Raw genomic sequence first — 27,223 nt, 5'->3', positions numbered from 1 at the left:
AGTTTACTTTAATTCAATATTTTTATATCAGTGAAAATTTAATTTTTAAAACATAAATTTTTTCTACTCATCATCAGATTTACAGTAATTTTTGGTTAATCCCAAAAACTAATAATTCAATCTCACTGTCACTTCTATACGTTAATTCCTACCTGTCTACAGAACGGCCTGGCCCCACTCCAAGTTCTGGACGTGCACTAGGTAAGAGGTAAGACAATCTGTCCATCACAGAGGACGCCACGGGTAAGGCAGCAACATTTTGATTTATTTTCTTCAGTTCATTTACAATGGCACTGGCAATGGACTTCAACACATGATGAGGAAGATGAAATGTAACTGTGGCCCACTGAAAGAAAATGGGAAATAAGTCAAAAGACACGGTACTCAACCATTTTAATCAAAATCATGACTGAAGGATCTAAGCAACTGTACCACCATAAATCAGTTTACCCAAGTGACCATTCTCAGCAGGAACCTGACAGGAAGTAAAAATTTAAACCTACTATTCAAACTGTGGGTGTGGAAATAAATCAGGCACCCATGAGGACAGACGTGGACAAGTGTGTACTCACACCGTGGAACAAGCTCTGACAGATGGGAACGCATGCCACAGAGATGGCTCTGCGGTCAAGAACACGCCTGTGAAAACATGAGGGCCTGAGGAGACCTGAAAGGTCACTGGAGCTCAATCCTCAGGACCCATGTACACAGTGGGGTGTGGCCACACACATCTGTAATCCCCAGTCTTGTAGGGAGCAAAGAACAGAGAATCACCAGGGCTCTTGGGGGAAAAAAAATGGCAAGTTCTAGAATCAGTAAGATACTCTAGCTCAAGAAAGAAGGGAGGCGGGGAAGCTGGAGGGATGGCTTAGCTGTTAAGGCATTTGCTTACAAAGCCAAAGGACCCAGGTTCAATTCCCCAAGACCCACGTCAGCCAGATGCACAAGGTGGTGCATGCATCTGGAGTTTGTATGCAGTGGCTGGAGGCCCTGGTGTGCCCATTCTCTCTATCTATCTATCTATCTATCTATCTATCTATCTATCTATCTATCTGCCTTTCTCTCTCTCTCTGTCACTCTCAAATAAATATTTTTTTTAAAAATAAAAAAATAATGTTGATAAAGCTTTACTTCTGCCCAATCAATTCAGCTTGTAGTCTTATTTCAGTATTTTATGATCATTTCTGAGATGTAAAGGAATATCTAGTCACCTTAGGTAGGGCACCAATGACAGGAAAAAAAAAATCTATTTTGTTGGTGGTACTAGTAACAATTTTTGAAAACTGCTGTTAAGTGCAGACGTTAAAAATCCTTACCACACAAAAAAATGAAAACTTAAGAGGATAGTAGTCATGTCATTGAGTTTGATTAATCTCTCCACAATATCAAAATATGGCATGGTACAACCCATAAATATACCCATCCATCAAATTTTTTATTTAACAAAAATGTTTGCCCAGGGCTGGGGAAATGGCTAAGCCACTAAAGTGCTTGCTTGCCAAAGGTCCTAGGTTCAATTCCCCATGTAAGCCAAATGCACACAGTGACACATGTCTGGAGTTCATTTGCAGCGGTTAGAGGCCCTGGCATGCCTATTCTCTCTATTCTGCTTCTCTCTCTGCTTCTTTGTCTCTCAAATATGTAAAATAAAAATAAAATATTAGGGCTAGAAAGATGACTTCGCAGTTAAGGCGTTTGCTTGAGAAGCCAGGACTGATTCCCCAGTACCCACATAAGCTAGATGCACAATGGGGTGCATGCGTCTGGAGTTTGTTTACAGTAGCTATGGATTATGGCGCACCCATTCTCTATCTGCCTCTCTCTTTCTCTCCCTCTCTAAATAAATAAATTAAATAAATAAATACAAAATAAAGAAAATAAAATATTAGCCGAGCATGGTAGCACACGACTTTAATCCCAGCACTCAGAAGGCAGAGGCAGGAGGATCACTGTGAGTTCGGGGCCACCCTGAGACTATGTAGTGAGTTTCAGGTCAGCCTGAGATACAGTGAGACCCTACTTAGAAAAACAAAAATAAATAAATAGTAAAACATTTTTTAAAAAATGTTTGCTGGGCGTGGTGGTACACATCTTTATCCCAGCACTTACTTGGAAGGCAGAAGTAGGATCACTATGAGTTTGAGGCCAGGTCACCCTGGACTAGAATGAGACCCTACCTTGAAGGGAAAAAAAAAAAAGAAACAATTTAAATGAGGGCTGTGGCTATAATCAGTGGCACAGCACTTGCCTAGCATGTGCAAATCCCTAAAGTTAATCCACAGTACCACAAGTCAGACAGGTAGACAGATAGGTAGGTAATAAATATATAAACCTTAAAACGTATACAAAATTTGACAGAAAAAAATGTAATGGAAGGCTGGAGAGATGGCTAATTGGTTAGGGTGCTTACCTGAAAAACCTAAAGACTTGGGTTCAATTCCACAGTATACACATAAAGCCAAATGTACAAAGTGACACATGCATCTGGAATTTATAGCAGTGAGAGGCCCTGACATGCCCACTCTTTTGCTTTCTCTCTCTCTGTTTGCAAATGAATATGTTAATGTTTTAAAGAAATATGACAAGCTGAGCCAGGCGTGGTGCATGCCTTTAATCCCAACACTGAGGAGGCAGAGGTAGATGGAGTTCGAGGCCACCCTGAGACTACAGAGTGAATTCCAGGTCAGCCTGGACTAGAATGAGACCCTACATCGGGGGAAAAAAAAAAGTGACAAGTGGCACCTGGACCTAGTGGTGCACTTCTTCAATCCCAGCATTCAGGAGGCAGAAATAGGTGGATCACTGTGAGTTCAAGGCCACCCTTAGAGTACACCTAGAGAGTGAGACTCTGCCTCAAAAAAGCAAAACAGGAAAAAAAAAAAGTGATGGAGAAGAGATGCACAGGGTAGCACATGCTGGAAAAGCCCCTGGCACACCTATTCTCTCCCTATCTTCCTCTCTCTCCCTTCCTCTCTCAAATAAATAAATAAATAACATTTTGTTTTAAAGTGACAGTAGCCAGTTGTAATACAATTCTAATACCAGCACTTAGGAAGCTAAGGAAGGTAGATTACCAGATCAAGGCCAGCCTAACTAAGATACATAGTGAGTTGCAGGCTACAGAATCAGACCTTGTCTCCCTCCGAACACCAAGCTGAATGAATAAATGAATGAATGAGAGAGGGGGAAAGAGAAGGGAAGGAGAGCGCAGGGAAGGGGAGGGGAGGGGAGGGGAAGAGAAGGAGAAGGGAGCTGTGAAGATGACTCAGCAATTAAAAGCACTTGCTTGAAAAGCTAGCCAGTCTGGGTTCAATTCCCCAATACCCATGTGAAGTGGTACATGCATCTGGGGTTCATTTACAGCAGCAAGAGGCCCTGTGTGCCCACGTATACATACACAAATGCACTCGCTCAGTCTCTACCTTTCCCTCTCACAAATAAATTTAATTTTTTTTAAAAAAGAAATGGTATACCACACTAAAGCTAAGAATGACTAAAAGCATATGACATTTTTCATCTTGAACAAACACAATCATAAGTTCAAAGTAGGCAATCAAATATCTCTACTTTTAAGACTATATTTAGGGGCTGGAGAGATCACTTAGCTCTTAAGCACTTGCCTATGAAGCCTAAGGACCCCAGTTTGAGGCTCAATTCCCCAGGGCCCATGTCAGCCAGATGCACCTGGGGGCACATGTGTCTAAGTTCGTATGTAGTGGCTAGAGGCCCTGGAATGCCCATTCTCTCTTTCTCGCTGTCTCTTCCTCTTTCATAAATAAATAAATATTTTTTAAAAAAAAGAATATGTTTACGGGCAGGAGAGATGGCTTAGTGGTTAAGGCGTTTGCCTGTAAAGCCAAAGGATCCCGGTTCTATTCTCCAGGACACAAGTAAACCAGGTGTACAAGAAGGTGCAAGCATCTGGAGTTCATTTGCAGTGGCTAGAGGCCCTGGCATGCCCATTCTCTCTCGCTCTCAATAAATTTAAAAAAATATATTTTAAAAATATGTATTTAAATTTTTCTTCTGTTGCGTTTGATGTGTTTTTCCTAATCTCCTTTAATAAGCATGGTTTCAACTGAAATGGAAAAAATAAAATAAAATAACAAACCTAGAAAAAAAAAATATGTATTTATCATCATTCTGTTATAGACAATGAAAGAGTGTATCACGATCATAGAGCAATGTGTTGCCTTCATCATAACTCAGGAGCAGCAATTAAAAGCTAGGCTCTGGGGCTGGAGAGATGGCTTAGCGGTTAAGCGCTTGCCTGTGAAGCCTAAGGACCCCAGTTCGAGGCTCGGTTCCCCAGGTCTCACGTTAGCCAGATGCACAAGGGGGCGCACGCATCTGGAGTTCGTTTGCAGAGGCTGGAAGCCCTGGCGTGCCCATTCTCTCTCTCTCCCTCTATCTGTCTTTCTCTCTGTGTCTGTCGCTCTCAAATAAATAAATAAAAATTTTTTAAAAAAGAGTCTCTAAAAAAAAAGCTAGGCTCTGTAGCCACAAGGACCTGAACACCGACTGAACTTCAGCATCAACTATATCTAATAAATCTTTTATTATTATTATTTAGTTATTAGAGACAGACAGAGAGTGTGAGAATGGGCGCACCAGGGCCTCTAGCCACTGCAAATGAACTCCAGACACATGTGCCATCATGTACATCTGGCTTACGTAGGACTTGGGAGAACTGAACCTGGGAACCTAGGCTTTGCAGGCATGTGCCTTAACCACTAAACCAGCTTCCAGCCCAAAGCTTAACTACAATTATTAAATACTACAATCATTACTAAAGAACTTATACTGCTGGACTGAGGGACAAAATTAGACTACAAAACTACTAAGTACTATTACCAAAGAAGTATAAATTAACTTCCTAACCTGTACCTGAATCACATTTAAATTTTACTAGAATAACCTTCTTTTCCCACACCCACACTTCCAGTTATACCAAAAAAAATACATTTCAAGAAAAGCACAAAGTACACCGGGCGTGGTGGCGTTGTGCATGCCTTTCATCCAGCACACGGGAGGCAGAGGAAGCAGGACTGCTGAGAGTTTTAAGGCCACCCGAAGACCACATAGTGAATTCCAGCCTGAGCTAGAGTGAAGCCCCTACCTCAGAAGAAAAAAAAAAAAAGTACAAAGCGGGGTGCATTGGTTCACACTAGGAGTTCCAACTCTCAAGAGCTTAAAAAAAAAAAAAAAAAAAAAACAGTAATTTCAGGCCATCCTGGGCTACACAGTGAGAGATCAAGTGAGAGAGACAGGGAGAAAGAAAGATAAAGGAGTAAAGAAAACATAAAATGGTCCCATTTTCAAAGGAAAAAAAAAGAAAATGAGCTAGAGAAATGGCTTAATAAAGGCATTTACCTGCAAAGCCAAAGGACCCAGGTTTGATTCCCTAGGACCCAAATAAACCAGATATACAAGATGGCTTATGTATCTGGAGTTCGTTTGCCATGGCTGGAAGCCCTGGCACGCCCATTCTCTTCTCTCTCTCAAATAAAAAAGAGAGAAAGAGAGAGAGAATAGTGCTGGAGAGATGGCTTAGCAGTTAAGACGCTTGCCTGTAAAGTCTAAGCATCCATGTTCGACTCTCCAAATCCCACGTTTGCCAGATGCAAAGGCCGCACACGCCCAGAAGTGGCACAAGCATCTGGAGTTCAATTTCAGTGGCTGAGGCACTGGCATGCCAATTCATATTCTCTCTATATATATAACATAACAAACATAACATAAAATAATAAAATAAAGTAAAAAAATAAAATAATTTTAAATAATAATAAACAATGTTGGGACTGGGGAGATGGCTCAGTGATTAAAGGTGGATGTTTCCTTACAAGTCTGCCACTCCAGCATCACATAAAGCAGGACACAGAGCCAGGTGTGGTGGAGCACACCTTTAATCCAGCACACAGGAGGCACAGGTAGAAGGATGGCTGTGAGTTCCAAGCCAGTCTGAGACTATATAATGAATTTTAAGTCAACCTGGACTACAACAAGATCATACCTTGAAAAAGGAGGAGGAAAAAAAAAAAGCAAGATACAGAGTGGAGTACAGTTGGGTGATCCCAACATGCTACAGCACTGAGATTTCAAGCTGGGAAAATCTGTGAGCTCACAGGCTGCTAGAATGACTCACACTAAGCAAAGTGACAAAAACAAAACAATAAGGAGATAGAGAGAAAGACAAACACTCCAAAGTCGTCCTCAGACCTCTACATATACGTTGTGGCATTCATACATCTATACACAGACATACATACATACATATAAATACATACACACCATAAAACAGAAAAAATGGGGGCAGAGAGATGGCTCAGCTGCTAAGGCATTTGCTTGAAAAGACTAAGGACCAGAGTCAGCCTGAGCTACAGTGAAACCCCACCTCGGGGTGGGGGGGGGAGGAGGGAATCTGAAATTAGAGCATCTCTGGTACAAAGAGAAAAGTGAAAAGACAGGTGTTTCTTTCTATAACCCAGAACAGATCATTTATTTTAATTTCTTACCTTTGCAACTTTGTGGTTTGCTGCAGTTTCATGAGAAGTATTTTTTAAACCATCTTTGAGCTGTGTGATGAACAAATCATAACCCTCCGTACTAGAAATATCCACCTTTTCTAAACATGCTGATAAGAGCTGCTGTGCCTGAAGAAAAATTATGATCACAAGAAAGTAAGCACAATGAAACAAAGTTCAATTCAGATTCTCAGATACTTCGTCTGATTATGACTATACCAAGATTACCTAAAATTACTTTATACAAAGCCTAGTTAAAGTATTTAATAAGATAATGATAGGGCTGGAGAGATGGCTTAACAGTTAAGCGCTTGCCTGTCAAGCCTAAGGACCCCGGTTCGAGGCTTGATTCCCCACGTTAGCCAGAGGCAGAAGGGGGCGCACACGTCTGGAGTTCGTTTGCAGTGGCTGGAGGCCCTGGCACACCCATTCTCTCTACCTGCCTCTCTCTCTCTCCCTCTCTGTCACTCTTAAATAAATGAACAAAAAAAAATTAAAAAGATAATGATAAAGTAAGGCCAGGGAGATGGTTCAGTGGTTAAGGCACTTGTCTGAAAAGCCTAACAACCCAGGTATAATGCCCCAGTACCCACATAAAGCCAGATGCACAAGGTATCACATGCTTCTAGAGTCCATTTTCAATGGCACTATGCCCTGGAGTGTACATTCTCTCTGTCTCTCTCTGAGTGCAAATAAAGAAACAGTATCTTTTAAAAAGGCTGGTTGGGGGAGTGCGGCCTGGTGGAGCACACCTTTAATACCAGCACTCGGGAGCAGAGGTAAGAGGATCATTGTGGCTTCAAAACCACCCTGAGACTACATAATTAATTCCAGATCAGCCTGACCTAGAGTAAGAACCTACCTCAAAAAGAGGGGGAGGGGCTAGGAGGTTAAGACACTTGCTGGCAAAGCCAAAGGACCCAGGTTTGATTCCCTGGTACCCACATAAAGGCAGATGCACATGGTGGCGCATGCATCTGGAGTTCATTTGCAATGGCTAGAGGCCCTAATGTGCCTATTCTCTCTTTCTCTATCTGCCTCTGCCCCTAAATAAATAAAAATGCACTGAGTGTAGGGACAATAGTAAAATTTCAAATTATTAAAAATCAAGAGGGCTGGCATGGTGGCGCACGCCTTTAATCCCAGCACTCGGGAGGCAGAGGTAGGAGGATCGCCATGAGTTCAAGGCCACCTGAGACTACATAGTGAATTCCAGGTCAGCCTGAGCCAGAGTGAGACCCTACCTCGAAAAACCAAAAAACAAAAAAAAGAATCAAGAGGGCTGGAGAAATGGCTCAGCAGTTAAGGCACTTGCCTGAAAAGCCTAAGGACCCAGGTTTGATTGGCCAGTACCCATGTAAAGCTAGATACACAAAATGGTACATGAATCTGGAATTCGTTTGCAGTGGCTAAAGGTCCTGGTTCGTGTCCTCCCTCTCTCCCTCCTTCCTCCCTCTCTCCCTCCCTCCCCCTCTCTCTCCTTGCAAATGTGTGTGTGTGTGTGTGTGTGTGTGTGTGTATTTTTTTTTTTAATCAAGAAAAAAAGCCAGGCATAGTGATACATGCCTTTAATCCCAGCACTCGGGAGGCAGAGGTAGGAGGATCACCATGAGTTAAAGGCCACCCTGAGACTACATAGTAAATTCCAGAATTCCAGGTCAACCTGGACTAGAGTGAGACACTATCTCAAAAAAAAAAAAAAAAACCTCCCAACATGTTCTCAATCCTGATATAAGATAGACCACTATGATACTGACACTAAATGAAATCTAATTGTTTTTCCTCAATACTAAAGATCAAACCCAGGACCTTCTACATTCCATGAGCTGAGCAATATTCCCAATCCTAAGTGAATGTTCTCTGGAATAATGAAAAAGTAAATAAACAAACAAAAATGGGCATGGTGAAGCACACCCTTAATCACAGCACTCAGGAGGCGGAGGTAGGACTGCTATGAGTTCAATGCTAGTCTGAGCTTCAGAGCACCATTGGCTAGTGTAGGACCCTGCCTCCCAGCACTTAGGAGGTAGAGGTAGGAGGACTGCTTTGAGTTTGAGGCAAACCTGACACTAATTCCGGGTCAGCAAAACCTACCTTGAAAAATAAAAATTTAGACAGACATAAATTGAGTGCTTAGTATTTAACTTATTGCTTATTATAAATGACAAATATAATATTAACTGAAGTTAAGAACAAATTATATCATTCAAAAAAAAAGTAAAACAATGAATCCCTCAGGGGAAAAAAGGAGGGGTGCTAGAGATATGGCATAGCATTTAAAGCGCTTGCCTGCAAAGCCAAAGGACTAAAGTTCAATTTCTCAGGACCCACTTAAAGGCAGATGCACAAAGTGGTGCATGCATCTGGAGTTTATTTGCAGTGGCAGGAGGCCCTGACATGCCCATTATGTCTCTATCTGCCTCTCCCTCTCCCTCAAATAAAAATGAAAAAAAAAATAATGAATCAACAACTAGCATGATACTAATTTATAATTTATAAGCTCATCAGAGAACGATGCATTACAATTTGGGGGGGAGGGGGAGGGTCTCATTCTGGCCCAGGCAGACCTGCAATTTACTATGTAGTCTCAGGGTGGCCTCAATTCACAGCAACCCCCCTATCTCTGCCTCCCCAGGGTTGGAATTAAAGGCATGTGCCACCATGTCCTGCCTGCATTACAATTTTTATCTTCTACTTACAACTGTTCAAAAACCAATTTGCAAATACTTCCAAATTACATCACATAAGCATTAAACTGTGATCCACCATGAATTCAAGGCCAATCTGAAACTACACAGTGAATTTAAGGTCAGCCTGGGCTAGAATGAAACCCTAGTTCCAAAAAACAAAAAGAAACAAAGAGAGAGGGGGGAGGGAAGGTGGGCAAAAGGGAGAGCAAGACAAGTAGCAAGAGAAACATGCCTGTGTGTTCCTCTGGGCTTCCGCCCTCCCTGTCCTTGTAGTGGGAAACAGTGGGACACAGAGTTAAAGGTGTTAATGATGTGTGAAACCTTTGTTTTTAAGGAGGTAACTACATCATGTCCTTAAAGGACAACTTCCTTTCCTTTACCAGCTAGTAGGATCTTGCACTGAGGCAAGAGCACACTACACCTATCTCAACTTACCTCTGTAACCGGCAACTCAAGCTGAACCACATCGTCCTGCTTGGAAACTGGCGTTTGCAGAGCAGTGTCTAACAACAAGATCCCATTCAGGTCTTTCCGACATCCTACTGCATAATCATCCACAAATATAACTTTATCCACAGCAGAAATATACTGACATTTCACTTGTCCACCTGGTTTAGCTGTTAAAAAAAGCAAAAAGACCAGTATAAAATGTAATTCCTGGGCTGGATGATGGACTGGAAAAGTCAAGACTGAAGAACAAACTGACTGAATTGCAATATACACTATAAGAAACCAATGGGGGTGGGGCGGCCCTGGAGAGATGGCTTAGGGGTTGAGTGCTTACCTATGAAGCCTGAAGACCCCGTCCAAGACTCTATTCCCCAGGACCCACATAAGCCAGAGGCACAAGGGGTCATATGCATCTGGAGTTCATTTGTTTGCAGTGGCTAGAGGCCTTGTGCGCCCATTCACTCACATGCTCTCTCTCTCTGCCTCTCTCTCTGCCTCTTTCTCTGTCTGTTGCTCTCAAATAAATAAATAAAAATAAACAACAAAAAAGAGGAAAGAACTAATAGGAAATTACAGTCTGCCATCTCATGGCTGCAATAAAGGGGACTATCATTGTTCTTAGAAAAACACATCACCAGGCGTGGTGGCACACAACTTTAATCCCAGCACTCAGGGGACTGAGGTAGGACGATGGCTCTGAATTGGAGGCCAGCCTGGGCTACAGAATGAGTTCCAGGTTAGCCTAGGCTAGAGTGAGACCTTGCCTCAAAAAAGCAGTAACAGCAACAACAGGAACAGCTTGAAGGCTAAAGAGATGGCTTGGTGGTTAAGGCGCTCACGTGGGAAGCCTAAAGACCCAGGTTGGATTCTCCAGGTCCCATGTTAAAACAGATGCACATAGTGGTGCATGCATATGAAATTTGTTTGCAGTAGCTAGAGACCCTGGCACCCATTCTCACTCACTCTTTTTCTTGCCCCCTTCATCTCTAATAAATAACTTTTAAAAAATAAATATTAAAAAAAACTTGGGGCTGGAGAGATGGCTTAGTGGTTAAGGCATTTGCTTGCAAAGCCAAAGGACCCAAGTTCAACACCCCAGGACCCACATTAGCCAGATGCACAAGGGACACATGTAACTGGATGTTTGTAGTGGCCACAGGCCCTGGGGTGCCCATTCTCTCTCTTTTATCTCTCTCACTGCTCTCTGCTTGCAAATAAATAAATAATTCTTTGAAAAAAAGGTCAGACCTAGGCTAAGGTGTGACTGAGTAGTAATTTGCCCAGCATATGCCAAAGCCCTGGGGTCAATGCCCAGCATCACCGAAAAAAAATAAAAGGTCTCACACTAACCCAAGCTGACCTGGAATTCACTGTGTAGTCTCAGGGTGGCCTCAAACTAACAGCAATCCTCCTACCTCTACATCCCAAATGCTTGAATAAAAAGCATGTGCCACCACACCAGGCTACTACTTTCTTAATGATTTGACATCAACTGTAAATGTTTTAGTTGCATGAACCAGAGTCGTCTTGTGGCCTGACTATGTAATACCATGCACGCCTCAAACTCACACAACCCCTGGCCTTGGTGTCAAGCTGGGATTGCAAGCATGAATATCACATCTAGTCGACAAGGTGAAAACACAGTTACTACTGAAGACTCTCCCTGGACAGTCTCTAACTGACTACTACAATTCCCTACAAGCACTCTTTTATGCCTTTTCTTTCTTTCTACCTACCTATCTATCTCTCTATCTGTTTCTTTTGTTTGGTTTTTCAAAGTAGAGTCTACTCTAGCCCAGGCTGACCTGGAATTCACTCTGTAGTCTCAGGGTGGCCTAGAACTCTTGGTAATTACTCCTATCTCTGCCTCTGGAGGGATGTACCCAAACACCCAGCTTTTGCTTGCTGCCTTTTCTATCCATTTGGTCTGTCACAGTTAAATCTCAACACCTTTGAAGACATTATATTGTTCCTTTAGGATACTGACCTAGCTGATGGAAAATCTGGAGACTAACTTATTTAACAGTAGACAAAGAATCCTTAACCATCTGTGCATAAATCAGTAACTGAGGCTGCACAAAGAGGCCAACATGAGAAGGAACTTAGCTACAAGGCAACACAACAGTTCTATTTGGAGTGTGTGCCCATGTGCATTTCTATTTGGAGCTCCTATCTGAAATACTGTTTTTGGCTTAATATAGCTAATATGCATCTCCAGCACACCACATAGGCCCTTCATCATTCCTCTCACAGCCTTACTGCCAGTCCCAGTCAAGCTCCGTCCGTGTATGATGAAGCTCCCTCCACGTTAGCTGATCTACCACAGCAGCAGAGAGGAATGTTTCCGCGGGTGTGCACACTGCTGCGCTCATCATTCAAGTCTTTGCTCAATGCCACAATGCCATCTCAGACCCTCCCAGCCCAGACCGCCTAACAAGAGAAACCTAACAACTCTTCCTCACACCAGCGATAGTGCGAATTATGGCATGTAGCACCGCCACCACTACTTACTATAGACAAAGCCTCTGTCTGCCTGTCTGTCTCAACCTCCCTCCTTCTCTTAAAAGTTCTTACCACTAAATCATGAGCTGTTCAAAAATCAAGTATCTTAATTACTATGTCACCAGGGTGTCACAAATAATTAATCTTTTTTAATAAATCACTTACTTGATCATAAAAAAAAAATTTCAAGCAGGCTGAAGCAGTTAAGGTGCTTGCCTACAAAGCCAAAGGACCAAGGTTCAATTTCCCAGAACCCCCGTAAACCAGATGCACAAGGGGGCACATGCATCTGGAGCTTGTTTGCAGCCTCTGGAGGCCCTGACACATCCATTCTCATTTTCTTTCTTTCTCTTTCTCTCTCTCTCTCCCCCCCCCGCCGCAAATAAATAAATAAAAATATTAAAAAAAAAAAATTTAAGCCAGGCATGGTGGCATAACCCTTTAATCCCAGCACTCGGGAGACAGAGGTAGGAGGATCGCAGAGAGCTCGAGGACACCCTGAGACTGAGACTAGAGTGAATTCCAGGACAGCCTGGGCTACAGTTAGACCCTACCTCGAAGAAGAAAAAAAAACTTTCAAGCAAGTACCTTTCACTGCTAAGCCATCTCCCCTGCCCATAAAGATGTTTCTAATACGATATAGTCAGCTACACTATAGGAAAATGCAATGGTCTGTTTTTCATGCAACATGAATGTTTGAAGGCATGTTGATAAAAGTAGACAGGCGCTGGCTGCTCTTCCTTATCCCTTTTCTTCCTCCCCTGTCCCCATATAAGGAGCATGATACAGAGGCATTTCAATTTTAAGAAAGGGAAAAAAGGTATCACAGAGTAGATTTAGCTAATTCAAACATCAACCAAAATAAATTGTGGCAACCAAAAAGAAAGAAATAGACTGGGGAGGTGACTCGATTGTTACTCTGGCCAGCCTGCCAATAGTGACCCCCAGCACCATCATAAAGCTGGGTGGATGGCGCACACCTCTGCAATGGTAAGGAAAGACGGAGCCAAGAAAATCCCAAAACTCAAGGGCCACCTACCAGCTCATCCGGCCTTCCCAGCAGCAAACAACAAGGTGGAAGGGTGGACCAGCACCCCCAAGGTCTGCATCAGACCTCTACATGCACAACTGTGACACACATGCACCAACACTCACATACGCGCAAAATAGAATGCAAGAGACATGGAGGGTGATGCATGCCATAATCCAAGGACTCAAAGGCTGAGGCAGAAAGATTAGGAGCTGGCCAGCCTGGGCTCTATATTTATGTTTTTTGTTTGTTTGTTTTGGTTTTTCAAGGTAGGGTCTCACTCTAGTCCAGGCTGACCTGGAATCACTATGTAGTCTCAGGGTGGCATCGAACTCTCATCAATCCTACCTCTGCCTCCCTAGTGCTGGAATTAAAGCCGTGAGGCACTACCCGGCCTAACCTGGGCTATATGAACAAGTTACTGTATCCAACAAACAGTTGGGGGGACCAGAAAGACAGTTCAGCAGTTAAGACACTTGCCTGCAAAGGTTAATGACGCGGGTTGAATTCCCCAGTACCATAAGTAAATAAATAAATTAATAAATAGAAAGTAGGGCTGGAGGGCTGGAGAGATGGCTTAGCGGTTAAGCACTTGCCTATGAAGCCTAAGGACCCTGGTTCGAGGCTCGATTCCCCAGGACCCACGTTAGCCAGATGCACAAGGGGGCGCACGCGTCTGGACTTCGTTTTCAGTGGCTGGAAGCCCTGGCGCGCTCATTCTCTCTCTATCTGTGTCTCTCTCTCCCTCTCTCTCTCTGTCACTCTCAAATAAATAAATAAAAATGAACAACAAAAAAATTTAAAAAAAAAAAAAAAAAAAGAAAGTAGGGCTGGAGAAATGGCTCAGCATTTAAGGTGCTTGCCTGAAGAACCTAAGGACCCAACATGTCTCTATAGTCTGTTTGCAGCAGTTGGAGGCCCTGGCAGGCCCATTCTGTCTCTCTGCTCACAAATAAAGGAATTGTTTTTTTTAAGTTAGGGTCTCACTGTAGCCCAGGCTGACCTGGAATTCAAACTGTAGTCTCAGGCTGGCCTCGAACTCACAGTGATCCTCCTACAGATCTGCCTCCAGAGTACTGGGGTTAAAGGCTTAAAGAGGTAAAATAGAAGAATCACAATGAGTTCAAGGTCACTAGACACTGGACCCTACCTTGAAATAAATAAAAAACAAAACAAACACAAAAGACACACACACACACACACACACACACACACACACACACAGAGAGAAAAGCTGGGAGCAGTGGTGCATGCCTTTAAACCTAGCACTCAGGAGGCAGAGGTAGGTGGATCACCATGAGTTCGAGGCCACCCTGAGACTACGGAATGAATTCCAGGTCAGCCTGGACCAGAGTGAGACCCTACCTTGAATAACCAAAAAAAAAAGAACCTGTTTACAATGAAAAGGACACTAGGCGTGTTGGCGCCCACCTTTAATCCCAGCAATCAGGGCAGGAGGATCACTGTGAGTTTGAGGCCAGCCTGGGACTACATAGTGAATTCCAGGTCAGCCTGGGCTAGTGAGACAGTACCTCAAAAGAAAAAAAAAGCCAGGAGTGGTGGCACAGCCTTTAATCACAACACTCAGAAGGCAGACGTAGGAGGATTGCCATGAGTTTGAGACCACCCTGAGGTTACATAGTGAATTCCAGGTCAGCCTGGGCTACAGTGAGACCCTACCTCAAAAAACCAAAAGAAAAAAAAAAAAAACAAGAGAAAAAGACAAGGTAAAGGGTAAGGAAGACCTCTGGGCTCCACGTGCCCACATTTGTGCACTACATCAACACACACCATACACTTGCCAAAAAAAAAATGGAGAAAAGGTGAGTCTGTCATTTATCCAGAAATACCAGCAAGTGTGAACCACTAAACCCAGCCGCACATTAGTACAAACTAGCAAGACTGTAAAGGAAGAATTGGGATTCCACTCCATGTAAGTCAGGATAGTGAGAGCCAAACAGGTCTGATTATAATGAGCAAGAAAAGCTGAGAACTTCTGCCTGGTGCCACATCCCTCTGCTACTTCATATGTGAAAGTAAAAGAAGGGCTAGAGAAAGCCGGGCATGGTGGCGCACGCCTTTAATCCCAGCACTCGGGAGGCAGAGGTAGGAAGATCGCCATGAGTTCGGGGCCACCCTGAGTATACAGAGTGAATTCCAGGTCAGCCTGAGATACATTGAGACCCTACCTCGAAACACCCCCCCCCCAAAAAAAAAAGAAGGGCTAGAGAAATAGCTTAGTGCTTAAGGCACTTGCCAGCAATGTCAAAGGATCCAGGTTCAATTCTCCAGGACACACTTAAGCCAGATACGCAACAAGGCACATGCACCTAGAGTTCATTTGCAGAGGCTGGAGGCCCTAGCGTGCCCATATTCATTCATTCTTCCTTCCTTCCTTTCTCTCTCTCTCAAATAAGATAAAATATATTTTTAAGATATTTTATTTTTATTTATTTGACAGAGAAAGGGGGGGAGAAAATGGGCATGCTAGGGCCTCCAACCACTGCACACGAACTCCAGAAGCTTGAGCCCCTTGAGCATCTGGCTAATGTGGGTCCTGGGGAATCGAACCTGGGTCCTTTGGCTTTGCAGGCTAACACCTTAACCGCTAAGCCATCCCTCCATCCCAGATAAAATATATTTAAAAAAAAAAAAAAAAGATCTGGCTGGGCATGGTGGACACATCTTTAATCCCAGCACTTGGGAGGCAGTAGTAGTAGGATCACCATGAGTTCGAGACCACCTTGAGACTACATAGTGAATTCCAGGTCAGCCTGAGATAGAGTGAGACCTTAAACTAGAAAAACCAAGAAAGATCTGTAGAGATAGCATTTGCAGTGCTTGCCTGCAAAGCCAAAGGATCCAGGTTCAATTCCCCAGAACCCACATTAAGCCAGATGAACAAGGTAGTGCACACATCTGTAATTCATTTGCACTGGCTAGAGGCCCTGGAACGCCCATTCTCCTTCTCTTTCTCTCAAATAAATAAAAATAAGGGCTGGAGGGATGGCTTAGTGGTTAAGACGCTTGCCTATGAAGCCTAAGGACCCAGGTTCGATTCCCCAGATCCCATGTAAAGCCAGATACACAAGGTAGAACGGGCATCTGGAGTCTGCAGCAGCTGAAGGCCCTGGAGCACCCATTCTCATTTTCTTTCTTTCTTCCCCTCTCTCTCTCCCTCTCTCTCTCTCTCTCTCTCTCTCACACACACACACGCACATACACACACACCGACTACATAATGAATTCCAGGCCAATGTGAGCTAGAGTGAGATACTACCTCAAAAAAAGCGAAAGAATGTAAGAGCTAAAGGAAGGGTAAGACTTCTTACAATGTGCTCTCCTCAGACACAAAATGGCCTGGATATCCATGGCCTCACAGTGCCTGACACTACCTACACAAGACCATCATAATAGGAGGAAAAGAGCATGACATCAAAATAAGAGAGAGACTGATTGAGAGGGGGAGGAGATATGATAGAGGGAAAGTGGGGGGAGGGAGGACATTACCATGGGATATTTTTTATAATCATGGAAGGTGTTAATAAAAAAGGAGGGGAGGGGAGGGGAGGGGAGGGGAGGGGAGGGGAGGGGAGGGGAGGGGAGGGGAGGGGAGGGGAGGGGAGGGGAGGGGAGGGGAGGGGAGGGGAGGGGAGGGGAAAAAAGGTGGGCAGCGTGGCGGCACATGTTTTTAATCCCAGCACTGGGGAGGCAGAGATAGGATTGCTGAGAGTTTGAGGACGCCCTGAGACTACATAGTGAATTCCAGGTCAGCCTGGGCTAGAGTAAGACCCTACTCCGAACCTCCTCCTGCCAACGTGTGTGTGTGTGTGTGTGTGTGTGTGTGTACAAAAACATATATATGCACAAAGAGTACCTCTGTTCCATTACTGGTTGATATGATTTTTAAAGATGGTGCTCCCAAGTGCCTTCCCAAAGGCCATGAGCAATATGATGCTCACCTCGACAATGCACTGCATGCAGAAATCCATCATAAATGTTCCATCAATACTTAGAGAAAAATGATCAACAACTCAAGTATGGTTACAGCTCAAGATTCCCAGCTATGCATGTATACACTACATCAACATAACTATGCTCCTCTCACAAGCAGCCCTAGAAGTCCAGTAAGGAAGAAAATAAGGCATTCAACAAAAATCATAGAACAAGCCAGGCGTGGTGGCACACACCTTTTCCCACACTTGGAAGGCAGAGGTAGAAAGGATTGCCATGAGGTTGAGACCACCCTAAGACTACATAAATTCCAGGTCAGCCTGGGCTACAGTGAAACCCTACCTCCTCGAAAAACCAAAACAAAAAAAAAAATCACCGAACAAGTGACATCAGAGTAACAAAACTTCTGAGATTTAAAGGGAGGTAGAGACTTGGGGAGATGGCTTAGCACTTAAGGAGCTTGCATGCACAGCCAAAGGACCCAGGTTTGATTCCTCAGGAACCACAAAAGTAAGATGCACAAGCTGGTCCAAGTGTCCAGAGTTCTTTTGCAGTGGCAGGAGTTTCTGGCATGCCCATTCTCTCTCAAATAAATAAATAAAAATATTTTTAGTTTTTCAAAGTTAAAATTACTTAAAAAGACTAGACTGGGCTGGAGAGATGGCTTAGCGGTTAAGCGCTTGCCTGTGAAGCCTAAGGACCCCGGTTCGAGGCTCGGTTCCCCAGGTCCCACATTAGCCAGATGCACAAGGGGGCGCACGCGTCTGGAGTTCGTTTGCAGAGGCTGGAAGCCCTGGTGCGCCCATTCTCTCTCTCTCCCTCTATCTGTCTTTCTCTCTGTGTCTGTCGCTCTCAAATAAATAAATAAAAACTACGTAGAATTAATTAAAAAAAAAAAAGACTAGACTGCTACCATTTTCCTCAATTAACTAATACTATCATAGTCATCATTACAGTGTCCTGAACATCCTACTTCAGCTGCGGCATCACCACTTCTAGAAAGTGCCTCACACAAGCAGGGAAAGCTGGGAGAAGTTTCAAATTCACCTGGTTATTCCCATTTAAGAGCAAACACTTGTGAGCTGAGCTATGTAATTTGTAACACCAATACAAAAAATATGGTTGGCATGTAGACCAGCTGACAGAAAACTGGAAGAAGCCATTCTACATGCAGTTGAATGGGAGAAAGAGATACCACCAGTGAAGATACTCAACAGTGGACATTGCAAGCCTTATAATTGCCCAGCCAGGCCAAATGAGCCAACAGGTACAATAGTGGCATGTCTGTCATGGTGGAAACCAACTGCCCTCTAATTGGACTGGAGGCCAACTCCATGGGAGGGACTACATCCCTGATACTGAAAACTTAAAACAGGGGTAATCATGAGTCCTAGGGGTGTAACATCTGCTGATGTCTGGATAAATGTATATACCATGCTTATCAAACTGCCCAGTAAGCACTTCTCTTAATATTCATACCCTTATATTAATGCTACTCTCACTTTGGGTAGAGAATTTTCTCTTTTTAGATGGCAGTTACCTTGGTACTACTCAGAAGGTATGGTACTGGAAAGAAGTGACTGGAATACTGAGTAATATCTTGATCACACCTTCAAAGGCTCAGAGTCTAATGCGGAAGAGGTGGCGGAAAGAATGTAACAGCCAAAGGAAGGGTAGGACTCCTTATAGCGTGCTCCCTACAGACATAAAATGGCCTGGATATCCATGACCTCACAGTGCCTGATACTACCAACACAAGACCATCATAAGAGGAGGAAAAAAGATCATGACATCAAAATAAAAGAGATTGATTGAGATGGGGCGGGGATATGATGGAGAATGGAATTTCAAAGGGGAAAGTGGGAGGAGGGAGGGTATTACCATAGGATACTTTTTATAATCATGGAAGATGTCAATAAAAATTGAGAAAAATTTAAAAAATATATATATGGTTGGTGGCTGGAGGGATGGTTTAGCAGATAAGGCACTTGCCTGCAAAGCTGAGGGGCCCACGTAAGCCAGATGCACAAGTGGTGCGCATGCTTGTGAAGTTTGTTTGCAGTGGCCGAATGCCCTGGTGCACCCATTCTCTCTATCTGTCCCCCCCAAATAAATAAAATAATTTTTAAGTACCCTTATACAAATGGCTTAGAACCCAGATTTGATTCTCCAGGTCCTACATAAGCCAGATACACAAGATGGTGCATGTGTCTGGAGTTGTTTGCAGTAGCTGGAGGCCCTGCTGTGCCCATTCTATCTGCCTGCTCCCCTCTCCCCATCCCAATAAATTAATAAAATATTTTAAAAAGAAAAAAAAAAAGCTAAAGAGGGCTAGAGAGATGGCTTAGTATTTAAGTTGCTTGCCTGTGAAGCCTACAAATCCAGGTTCAATCCCCCAATACCCACATAAGCCAGATGCACGTGGTGGTGCATGCATCTGGATGGAGTATGCCTGCAGTGGCTAGAGGCCCTGGTGTGCCCATTCTATCTCTTTTCTTCTAATAAATAAAAATAAAATACATATATGTTTTTTAAATTCCTCTTTAAAACACTAAAGAAAAGTAATTTAAATCAGAGTTGACGATCAATGTCTTTAATCTTAGCACTGGGGAGGCTGAAAGAGAACTGTAAATTCAAGGACAGCCTGGGCTACAAAGTAAGTTCTAGGACAGCCTGAGCTAAGCGAAGTAGGAAGAAAGGAAGGAATGGAAGGAGACAGAAGGAAAAGAAAGAAATGGAATTCAAATGTTCCAGACAGCAGAAACGATAAGTTGCCAATTTACTAAAATAGACCTAACAGGACAATATGTGCTTAGGAGTTTTTTGGTTTTTTTTTTAAAGCAAGCCCAACAGACTGGCCTTTTCTTTTTTTAATGTGAAAGAAAGAACTGGCACCAGGGCCCCTAGCCACTGCAGTCGAACTGCAGCTGCATGTGCCACCTTGTGGACATGTGCCACCTTGCATGCTTGTGTCACCTTGTGCTTCTAGCTTGATGGGACCTGGAGAGTAGAACATGGATCCTTAGGCTAGGCAAGCACCTTCTCTCCAGCCCACAAGTGCTTTTCTGACTAAAAGGACCAGGAAGCCGGGCGTGGTGGCGCATGCCTTTAATCCCAGGACTCAGGAGGCAGAGGTAGGAGAATCACCGTGAGTTCGAGGCTACCCTGAGACTACATAGAGAATTCCAGGTCAGCCTGAGCTAAAGTGAGACCCTACCTTGTAAAACCAAAAAATAAAAATAAAAAAATAAAAGGATCAGGAAATTAGGAAGTACTCTGGGCCTTGAAAAAGAAAAACAAAAACAAAAAACCTGTAAGAGGGCTGGAGAGATGGCTTCACAGTTAAGCACTTGCCTGTGAAGCCTAAGGACCCCAGTTCGAGGCTCGATTCCCCAGGACCCACGTTAGCCAGATGCACAAGGGGGCGCACGCATCTGGAGTTCGTTTGCAGTGGCTGGAGGCCCTGGCGCGCCCATTCTCTCTCTGTGTCTGCCTCTTTCTCTATGTCGCTCTCAAATAAATAAACTAATTAATTTTAAAAAAAAAAACCTGTAAGATTTGCAAGCCTGTAGCAGCAAGTCATGTCTGTAACTCCAGTGCAAGCAGGAGGCTAAAGTAGGAAGACTGTGTTTAGTTCAAGGCCAGCCTGGATGGAGTACAGTGAGTACCAGGTTTGATTTTGCTTTCTTTTTTGCCTAGCTGGCTGGAGGGAATGGGTGTATTCCAAGAAAGAGCAAAACTACTACAGTCACATAAGAAAATTAGATAGACCAACTGCACAAAACACCAGGAGCAATGAGACTGGAGTGAGGCAGCAGCAAAGGGTCACTGAATGCCAGGCCAAGGGGTTATCAACTCAGTAACTCTCAGATACTCTAATAGGAAACAGCAAAAAAAAATTGTCCATCCTATGTATATCCTGACAGCTCTTAACCTAGTTAGGGTATATTCATAAATATTTTACGGGCACAGATAAACTGGAAACATTTAATATAGTTTAAAAATTAGTGAGCTGGAAGGGCATGGTGGCACACACCTTTAATCCCAGCACTCGGGAGGCAGAGGGAGGAAGTTCGCCATGAGTTCGAGGCCACCATGAGACCACATAGTGAATTCCAGATCAACCTTCACTAGATTGAAATCTTTAATCCCAGCACTTGGGAGGCAAAGGAAGGAGGATTTCTGAGACTACATAGTGAATTCCAGGTCAGCCTGGGCTAGAGTGAAACTCTACCTCAAAAAAGCAAAAAAGAAAAGTAGCCTTTTTCTGAGGTAGAAAGAAGGTTGCTTACTAACCATGGACTGTAAAAAGGGATTATATTAGGCACATGGTCACTACTGGCACCAACTCTTCTTTAGGACTGTCCCCTCTATTAACCATTAAAACCAAACTACATACTCCAGGGTAAACAAAAGAGGCAGCATTTTCTCCCCAACCATCTGAATAATTACATCCTACAACACCTCTGTCATTACTACTCATAATAAACTTTAGCTCTCATATAGATAACGCTTCAGAATGTATCCATTAGTTAACTTCAGCCATTTTAATTTTTTGCTATTTGGTTGGTTGGTTGGTTTTTGAGGTAGGGTCTCCCTTTGGCCCCGGCTAACCTCAGATTCACTCTGCAGTTCCAGTTGGCCTCAAACTCATGGGGACCCTCCAACCTGCCTCCAGACTGCTGGGATTAGGTGTGCACCAGGCTCTCTTATGACATTTTTTTTCCTATGATTTTTTTTAATTACTTATTTGCAAGGAGAGAGAATGGACACACTAGTGCCTCCAGCCACTGCAAACAAACTCCAGATGCATGTGCCACTCCGTGCATCCAGCTTTACGTAGCTACTGGGTAATCACACCAGGGTCATTAGGATTGGCAGTCAAGTGCCTTTAACCACTGAGCCATCACCAGCCCATTTTTTTTTAGTATTTTTTGTTTTATTGATTTGACAGAAAGAAGGGGAGAGAAAGAATGGGCAAGCCAGGACATCCAACCACTCCAAATGAACTCCAGACGCATACACCACCTTGTTCATATCTGGCTAACATGGGTCCTGGGGAATAGAACCTGGTACCTTTGGCTTTGTAGGCAAACACCTTAACTGCTAAGCCATCCCTCCAGACCCCATTTTTAAATTTATTTATTTGCAAGAAGAGAAAGAGGGAATGATCCTTTTATTCTGTTAGGAATAAACTCCTCAGCATTTTAATCACATTCATGGCCATCTGCAACTGTATCTAATATCATGATTTCTGATTACCAAATGACCCCAACATGCCCCAACTACATTATCCCCACTTCATGCTATTTTTATGCAGCTATTTTCATATTTATATTATGAACCTAAAACCCTCCTCCCTCTAACATTAAGATGAATGCTATCCTCTTTACACTTACAAACTGACACACATTATTACTCATTCTCCAGACACAAAAGCATCCCATTCAACTCATCAATCCAAAGCATTTCAATACTTCTTGTTTTGTTTTTGGATTTTCTAAGTAGGGTCTTGCTTCAGCCCAGGTTGAACTGCAATTCACTACGAAATCTCAAAATAGCCTCAAACTCATGGTGTTCCACCTACCTCAGTCTCCCAAGCACTGGGATTAAAGGCTTGTGCCACCACACCTGGCCATATTGAGTACTTTTTCTTCTTCGTTTTTTCAAGGTAGGGCTTCGCTCTAGCCCAGGCTGACCTGGAATTCAATTTGTAGTCTCAGGCTGGTCTTGAACTCACTGTGCTCCTCCTATCTCTGCCTCCCAAGTGCTGGTATTAAAGGTGTGCACCACCAAGCCAGGATTGAATACTTTCCTTCTATGACTTTCTGTAAAAACCACAGTGTATATACTGATATCACTTATCCTAAATTAGAAATCATAAAAATATAGGGCTAAAGTGATGGCTCAGTGGTTAAGACTCTTGCCTGCAACACCTAATGACCCAACTTTGATTCCCCAGCACCCACATAAAGGCAGGTGCACAAAGTGGCACATGGGTCTGGAGTTCCTTTGGGAGTGGTGGGCCCTAGTGTGCTCGTATTTTCATGCTCAAGCTTTCTCTCATGTGCACGCTCGCACTCGCTCTCCCTCCACCCCACCCCACACATCAGTTAAAATTTTAATTTTTTTTTTTTTAAAGCAAGGCATGGTGGTACACTCCTTTAATCCCAGCATTTGGGAAGCCAAGGTAGGAGGATGACTGGGAGTTTAAGGACAACCTGGGACGATACAGTGAATTAGGCCAGAGTGAGATGCTACATTGGAAAAAAAAAAAGAAGAAGAAGAAGAAATATATATATATAGGACTAAAGACATGGCTCTGCAATTAAAGCTCTTGCCTGCAAAGCCTAATGACCTGGGTTCATTTCCCCAGTACTCATGGAAAGCCAAATGCACAAAGTGGTGCACGCATCTAGAATTCATTTGCAGTGGCTGGAGGCCCTGGTATGCCCATTCTTTTTTGTCTGTCTCTCTTCTCTCAATTCTTTTTTTTGTTTTGTTTTGAGGTAGGGTCTCATTCTAGCCCAGGCTGGCCTGGTATTCATTATGTAGTGTCAGGCTGGCCTCAAATTCATGGAGATCCTCCTATTTCTGCCTCCCAAGTGCTGGATTAAAGGTTTGCATCAACACACCGGGCCAAATAAAATCTGTCTCCTCTTTTCTTTCTCTCTCCCTCTCTCCCTCTCCCCCCTTCTCTTTCTCTCTCTCTCTCTCTCTCTCTCTCTCTCTCTCTCTCACACACACACACACACACACACACACACACACAAAGAAGCATAGACAAGTATGAAAATGATAAACCCAAAATAAGGATGATATTCAGAGGGGAGGGAGGGACAGAGAAAAAAGGGAGCCTTCTCCTGTTATTTCTAAGGTTTTACTTCTTATTTTTTAATATTTTATTTTTATTTATTTGAGAGAGAGAGAGAGGCAGGTACAAAGAATGGGCATGTCAGGGACTCCAGCTGTGTGTGCCACCTTGTGCATCTGGCTTATGTGGGTCCTGGGGAGATGAACCAGAGTTCTTGGCTTTGCAGGCAAGCACCTTAACTGGCAAGCCATCTCTCCAGCCCAAGGTTTTACTTATGTTGAGAATTCATGATCAGCCCCTGTAATTATTCTCTATGTCTTTTCATATTTGAAATATTTTGTAAGTTTTAAAAAGAAGGTTATAGGGGCTAGTGAGATGGCACAGTGGTTAAAGGCACTTGCTTGCAAAGCCTGCAGACAGGGGTTCAATTCCCCAACCACTCACTTAAAGCCAGGTGCTGAAAGTTGTACAAGCATCTGGCATTGTTTTGCAGCAGCAACAGATTCTGTCATCCATACACACACTCACTGCAAGTCCACACACACGTGCAAATGAATATTTTAAAACAGCAAAATAAAAAGAATTTTTAATCACTAATGAACATCTTGCCCCTCGCACAGTAACAGGTTAAGTCCAAGTTGCAGTAACTGATCATCGCTACATGTACCTTAACCAAGCAAACAAAAAATTACAAGCTTACTACCCAAAACTTTCTCTGAAATACGTCATATATCCCATGTTGATGGTCTGAATCTATACATAAGCCAGTTCCTTTATAAGCGTCAAGGCAACAAAAACTAACGTCTCTTAATTTCATCTTTGTATACCTAAATTGTCACTTATCCTTATAAAAGCCTATTACTCACAGTAAGCTTTTCCTTATATCTGTTAAAGATTCAAAGTGAATTGACAGACCACATAACTACTTCCATTTAGCTAACTTGCACTTGTATATAATTATTTCTGAATGAGTCCAACCCACTTATAAACTAATTTTTCAATCTTATCCTACAACGTGAAAATTACGGATGGCTCACCATTGATCCACAAGTGCAATGTCACCTGAGCCAGGCCCAGTTCAACTTAGCTGAGACAATCCCAAAACACTGGAGCCTATGCACTGAGCTTTCACCTCATTGCACGTCCAAAAGCAGCCGTGGACCAACGCTGCTGCTCTCCTGCAACGAGGAAGATTCCCACATACCTCCCAACTCTGTCTCTTTTTTGTGTGTTTTGGGTTTTTTTTGGTTCCATCTGGTCACCCAGGTTGAGAGGGCCTCAAGTTTTCATGTCATTACAAATCCAAAGGTCCCCAGCTGCCGGTCGCTGGGCGAAGGAGGGGGGGCTGGGGAGGGAAGAAAGGCCAGAACCCGGCATGTGGCCTTCCTGGCACTGGGCACCCCCCTCCGCGCCCCCATGTCTACCACCGGCCACCGAACACAGTTCAGGCAGCTGGCGCGCCTCCTCTCCGCCCCGCCCCCACCCCCTCCGCGGCCACGAAGCCCGCCGGGGGTGTCGGACGCCCCGCCGCCCCCGAACCGGCAAGGACCCACCAACAGCCGGCCCGGGAGGGAGGGCCTGGCCCGGCGCTTCCCGCCACGAGCCGCCCGATGCCGAGCGGCGCAGGCGGCGGAGAGCCCGGGCGAGCGGCCTTGCTGCAGCGCCGAGCCGCGCAGGCCGCGTCGGCTGTCCCCGAGGACGCAGGGCCGGTGCCGCTCGCGTTCAAGGCCGGAGCCGCCGCCGAGGCCCGCGGGTCTCCCTCCTCCTCGTCCTCGTCCTCGGCCGGCTTCCGGGCCTCCTCTTCCCCGCCGGGCCCGGCCGCTCCCCGCAGCCTCCGCCCGGCGGGCAGCGCCCAGCATCGCCGGCGGGCCCGTGCTCGTCCCCGCGGCCGGGACACTCACCGCTGAGCGCCGAGGCCTGTAACGTGGCCCCCGACGTGCCGTCGATGACTTTGATGGTCCCGCGGCTGGTGACGGCCAGGATGGCGTTGAGCGCCGGGTGGTAGGAGAGGCTGTGCAGCCCGTCGGCGTCGCAGCGCATGCAGCCGTCCCGCAGCACCAGCCACTCGGAGACCCCCGGCGCCCCGGCCGCCGCCGTTGCCGTCGTCGCCCCCGCGGAAGACGAGCAGCCCGGGCCCGCGCCCGACGCCGCCGCCGCCGCCGCCGCCATCTTCCGGCCTGCGCTCAGCACAATCGCACTGGGAAGCGGCTCGCTGACAGTCCCGGGAGGTGCAGCACCGCCGCCAGTCACCATCCGGGGCCAGGGGGCAAAGCGGAGCGCGTTAGCCGGAAGTGAAGTCAAGGGCCCGCACGCCAGCGCGCGCGCGCACGCACACGCTCGCGCGCACGTCGGCCGCCAGGGCTGGACTGGCCGGGCGCGCGCGACGGAGGGAGGGGCGGAGGGGGCGTGGCCCGGGCCGGCGCGCGGAGCATGCGCACGGGGGCGCGCGCGTGCCACGCGCCGCGGGGTGAGCCAGCTCGGCGTCCTCAACGTCCCGTTCCTCGGCCGGAGCCCGGGGCGTGGCCGCGCCGGGACTTCCGCTCCGGGTGTTTCCGCTAGGCGGCCGAGCCGCGCGCCCCGTCCCGTCTCCCGCGTCCCGAGGGCCCGCCCCGCCGCGCGCTGCACGGGGTCCCGCAGCTGACCGGGGTCTCTGCACCACCCGAGCGACCTTCCAACCGCTCGGCTCCTACCGCGCCTCTTACTATCAGCGTGTGTGGGGCACCGTGAGACCCGGGGACGTGGCTTAGCGGTTAAGGCGCATGCCTGCAAAGCCAAAAGACCGGTTCGGTTCCACGTAAGCCATATGCACGTGAGGGTGCATGCGTCTGGTCCTTTGCGCTTCTATTCTCTTACTGTCTCAAATAAATAAAAATGTTAAAAAAAAAAAAAAAAAAGTTGGGCTGGAGAGATGGCTTAGCGGTTAAGCGCTTGCCTGTGAAGCCTGAGGATCCCGGTTCCAGGCTCGATTCTCCAGGACCCACGTTAGCCAGATGCACAAGGGAGCGCACGCGTCTGGAGTTCGTTTGCAGTGGCTGGAGGCCCTGGCGTGCCCATTCTCTCTCTTTCTCTCTCTCTCTCTGTTGCTGTCAAATAAATAAAAATAAACAAAAAAATTTAAAAAAAAAGTTTACATGACCTCACAGTGCCTGATGCTACCTACACAAGACCACCGTAAAAGGAGGAAAAGACCATGACATCAAAATAGAAGAGAGAGTGACTGAGATGGGGAGGGGATATAATGGAGAATGGAATTTCAAAG

The 27,223-nt window shown here is 45.2% G+C and overlaps 1 protein-coding gene across 4 annotated transcripts in view; it reads right to left on the bottom strand.

Moving 5' to 3' along the window:
- The window catches only part of Birc6 (baculoviral IAP repeat containing 6), a 202,419-nt gene extending 176,202 nt beyond the window's left edge, over positions 1 to 26,217 (bottom strand). For 3 of the 4 annotated variants that reach the window (XM_045148971.1, XM_045148972.1, XM_045148973.1), the window contains exons 1-4: positions 25,866 to 26,217; positions 9,650 to 9,831; positions 6,516 to 6,653; positions 153 to 346 (exon numbers count right to left, since the gene is read on the bottom strand). In XM_045148971.1, coding sequence (XP_045004906.1) covers positions 153 to 346; positions 6,516 to 6,653; positions 9,650 to 9,831; positions 25,866 to 26,217 — 866 coding nt within the window. The remainder of the gene's footprint in view (positions 1 to 152; positions 347 to 6,515; positions 6,654 to 9,649; positions 9,832 to 25,865) is intronic. The other variant, XM_045148974.1, reaches the window with a different exon arrangement.
- Between the last annotated feature and the right edge of the window lie 1,006 nt (positions 26,218 to 27,223).

The sequence above is a fragment of the Jaculus jaculus genome, chromosome 5 (assembly GCF_020740685.1).
Source record: "Jaculus jaculus isolate mJacJac1 chromosome 5, mJacJac1.mat.Y.cur, whole genome shotgun sequence".
NCBI lineage: Eukaryota > Metazoa > Chordata > Mammalia > Rodentia > Dipodidae > Jaculus > Jaculus jaculus.
Note: the sequence above shows the minus strand (reverse complement) of the source record. Positions and strands in the feature narration are given on the sequence as shown.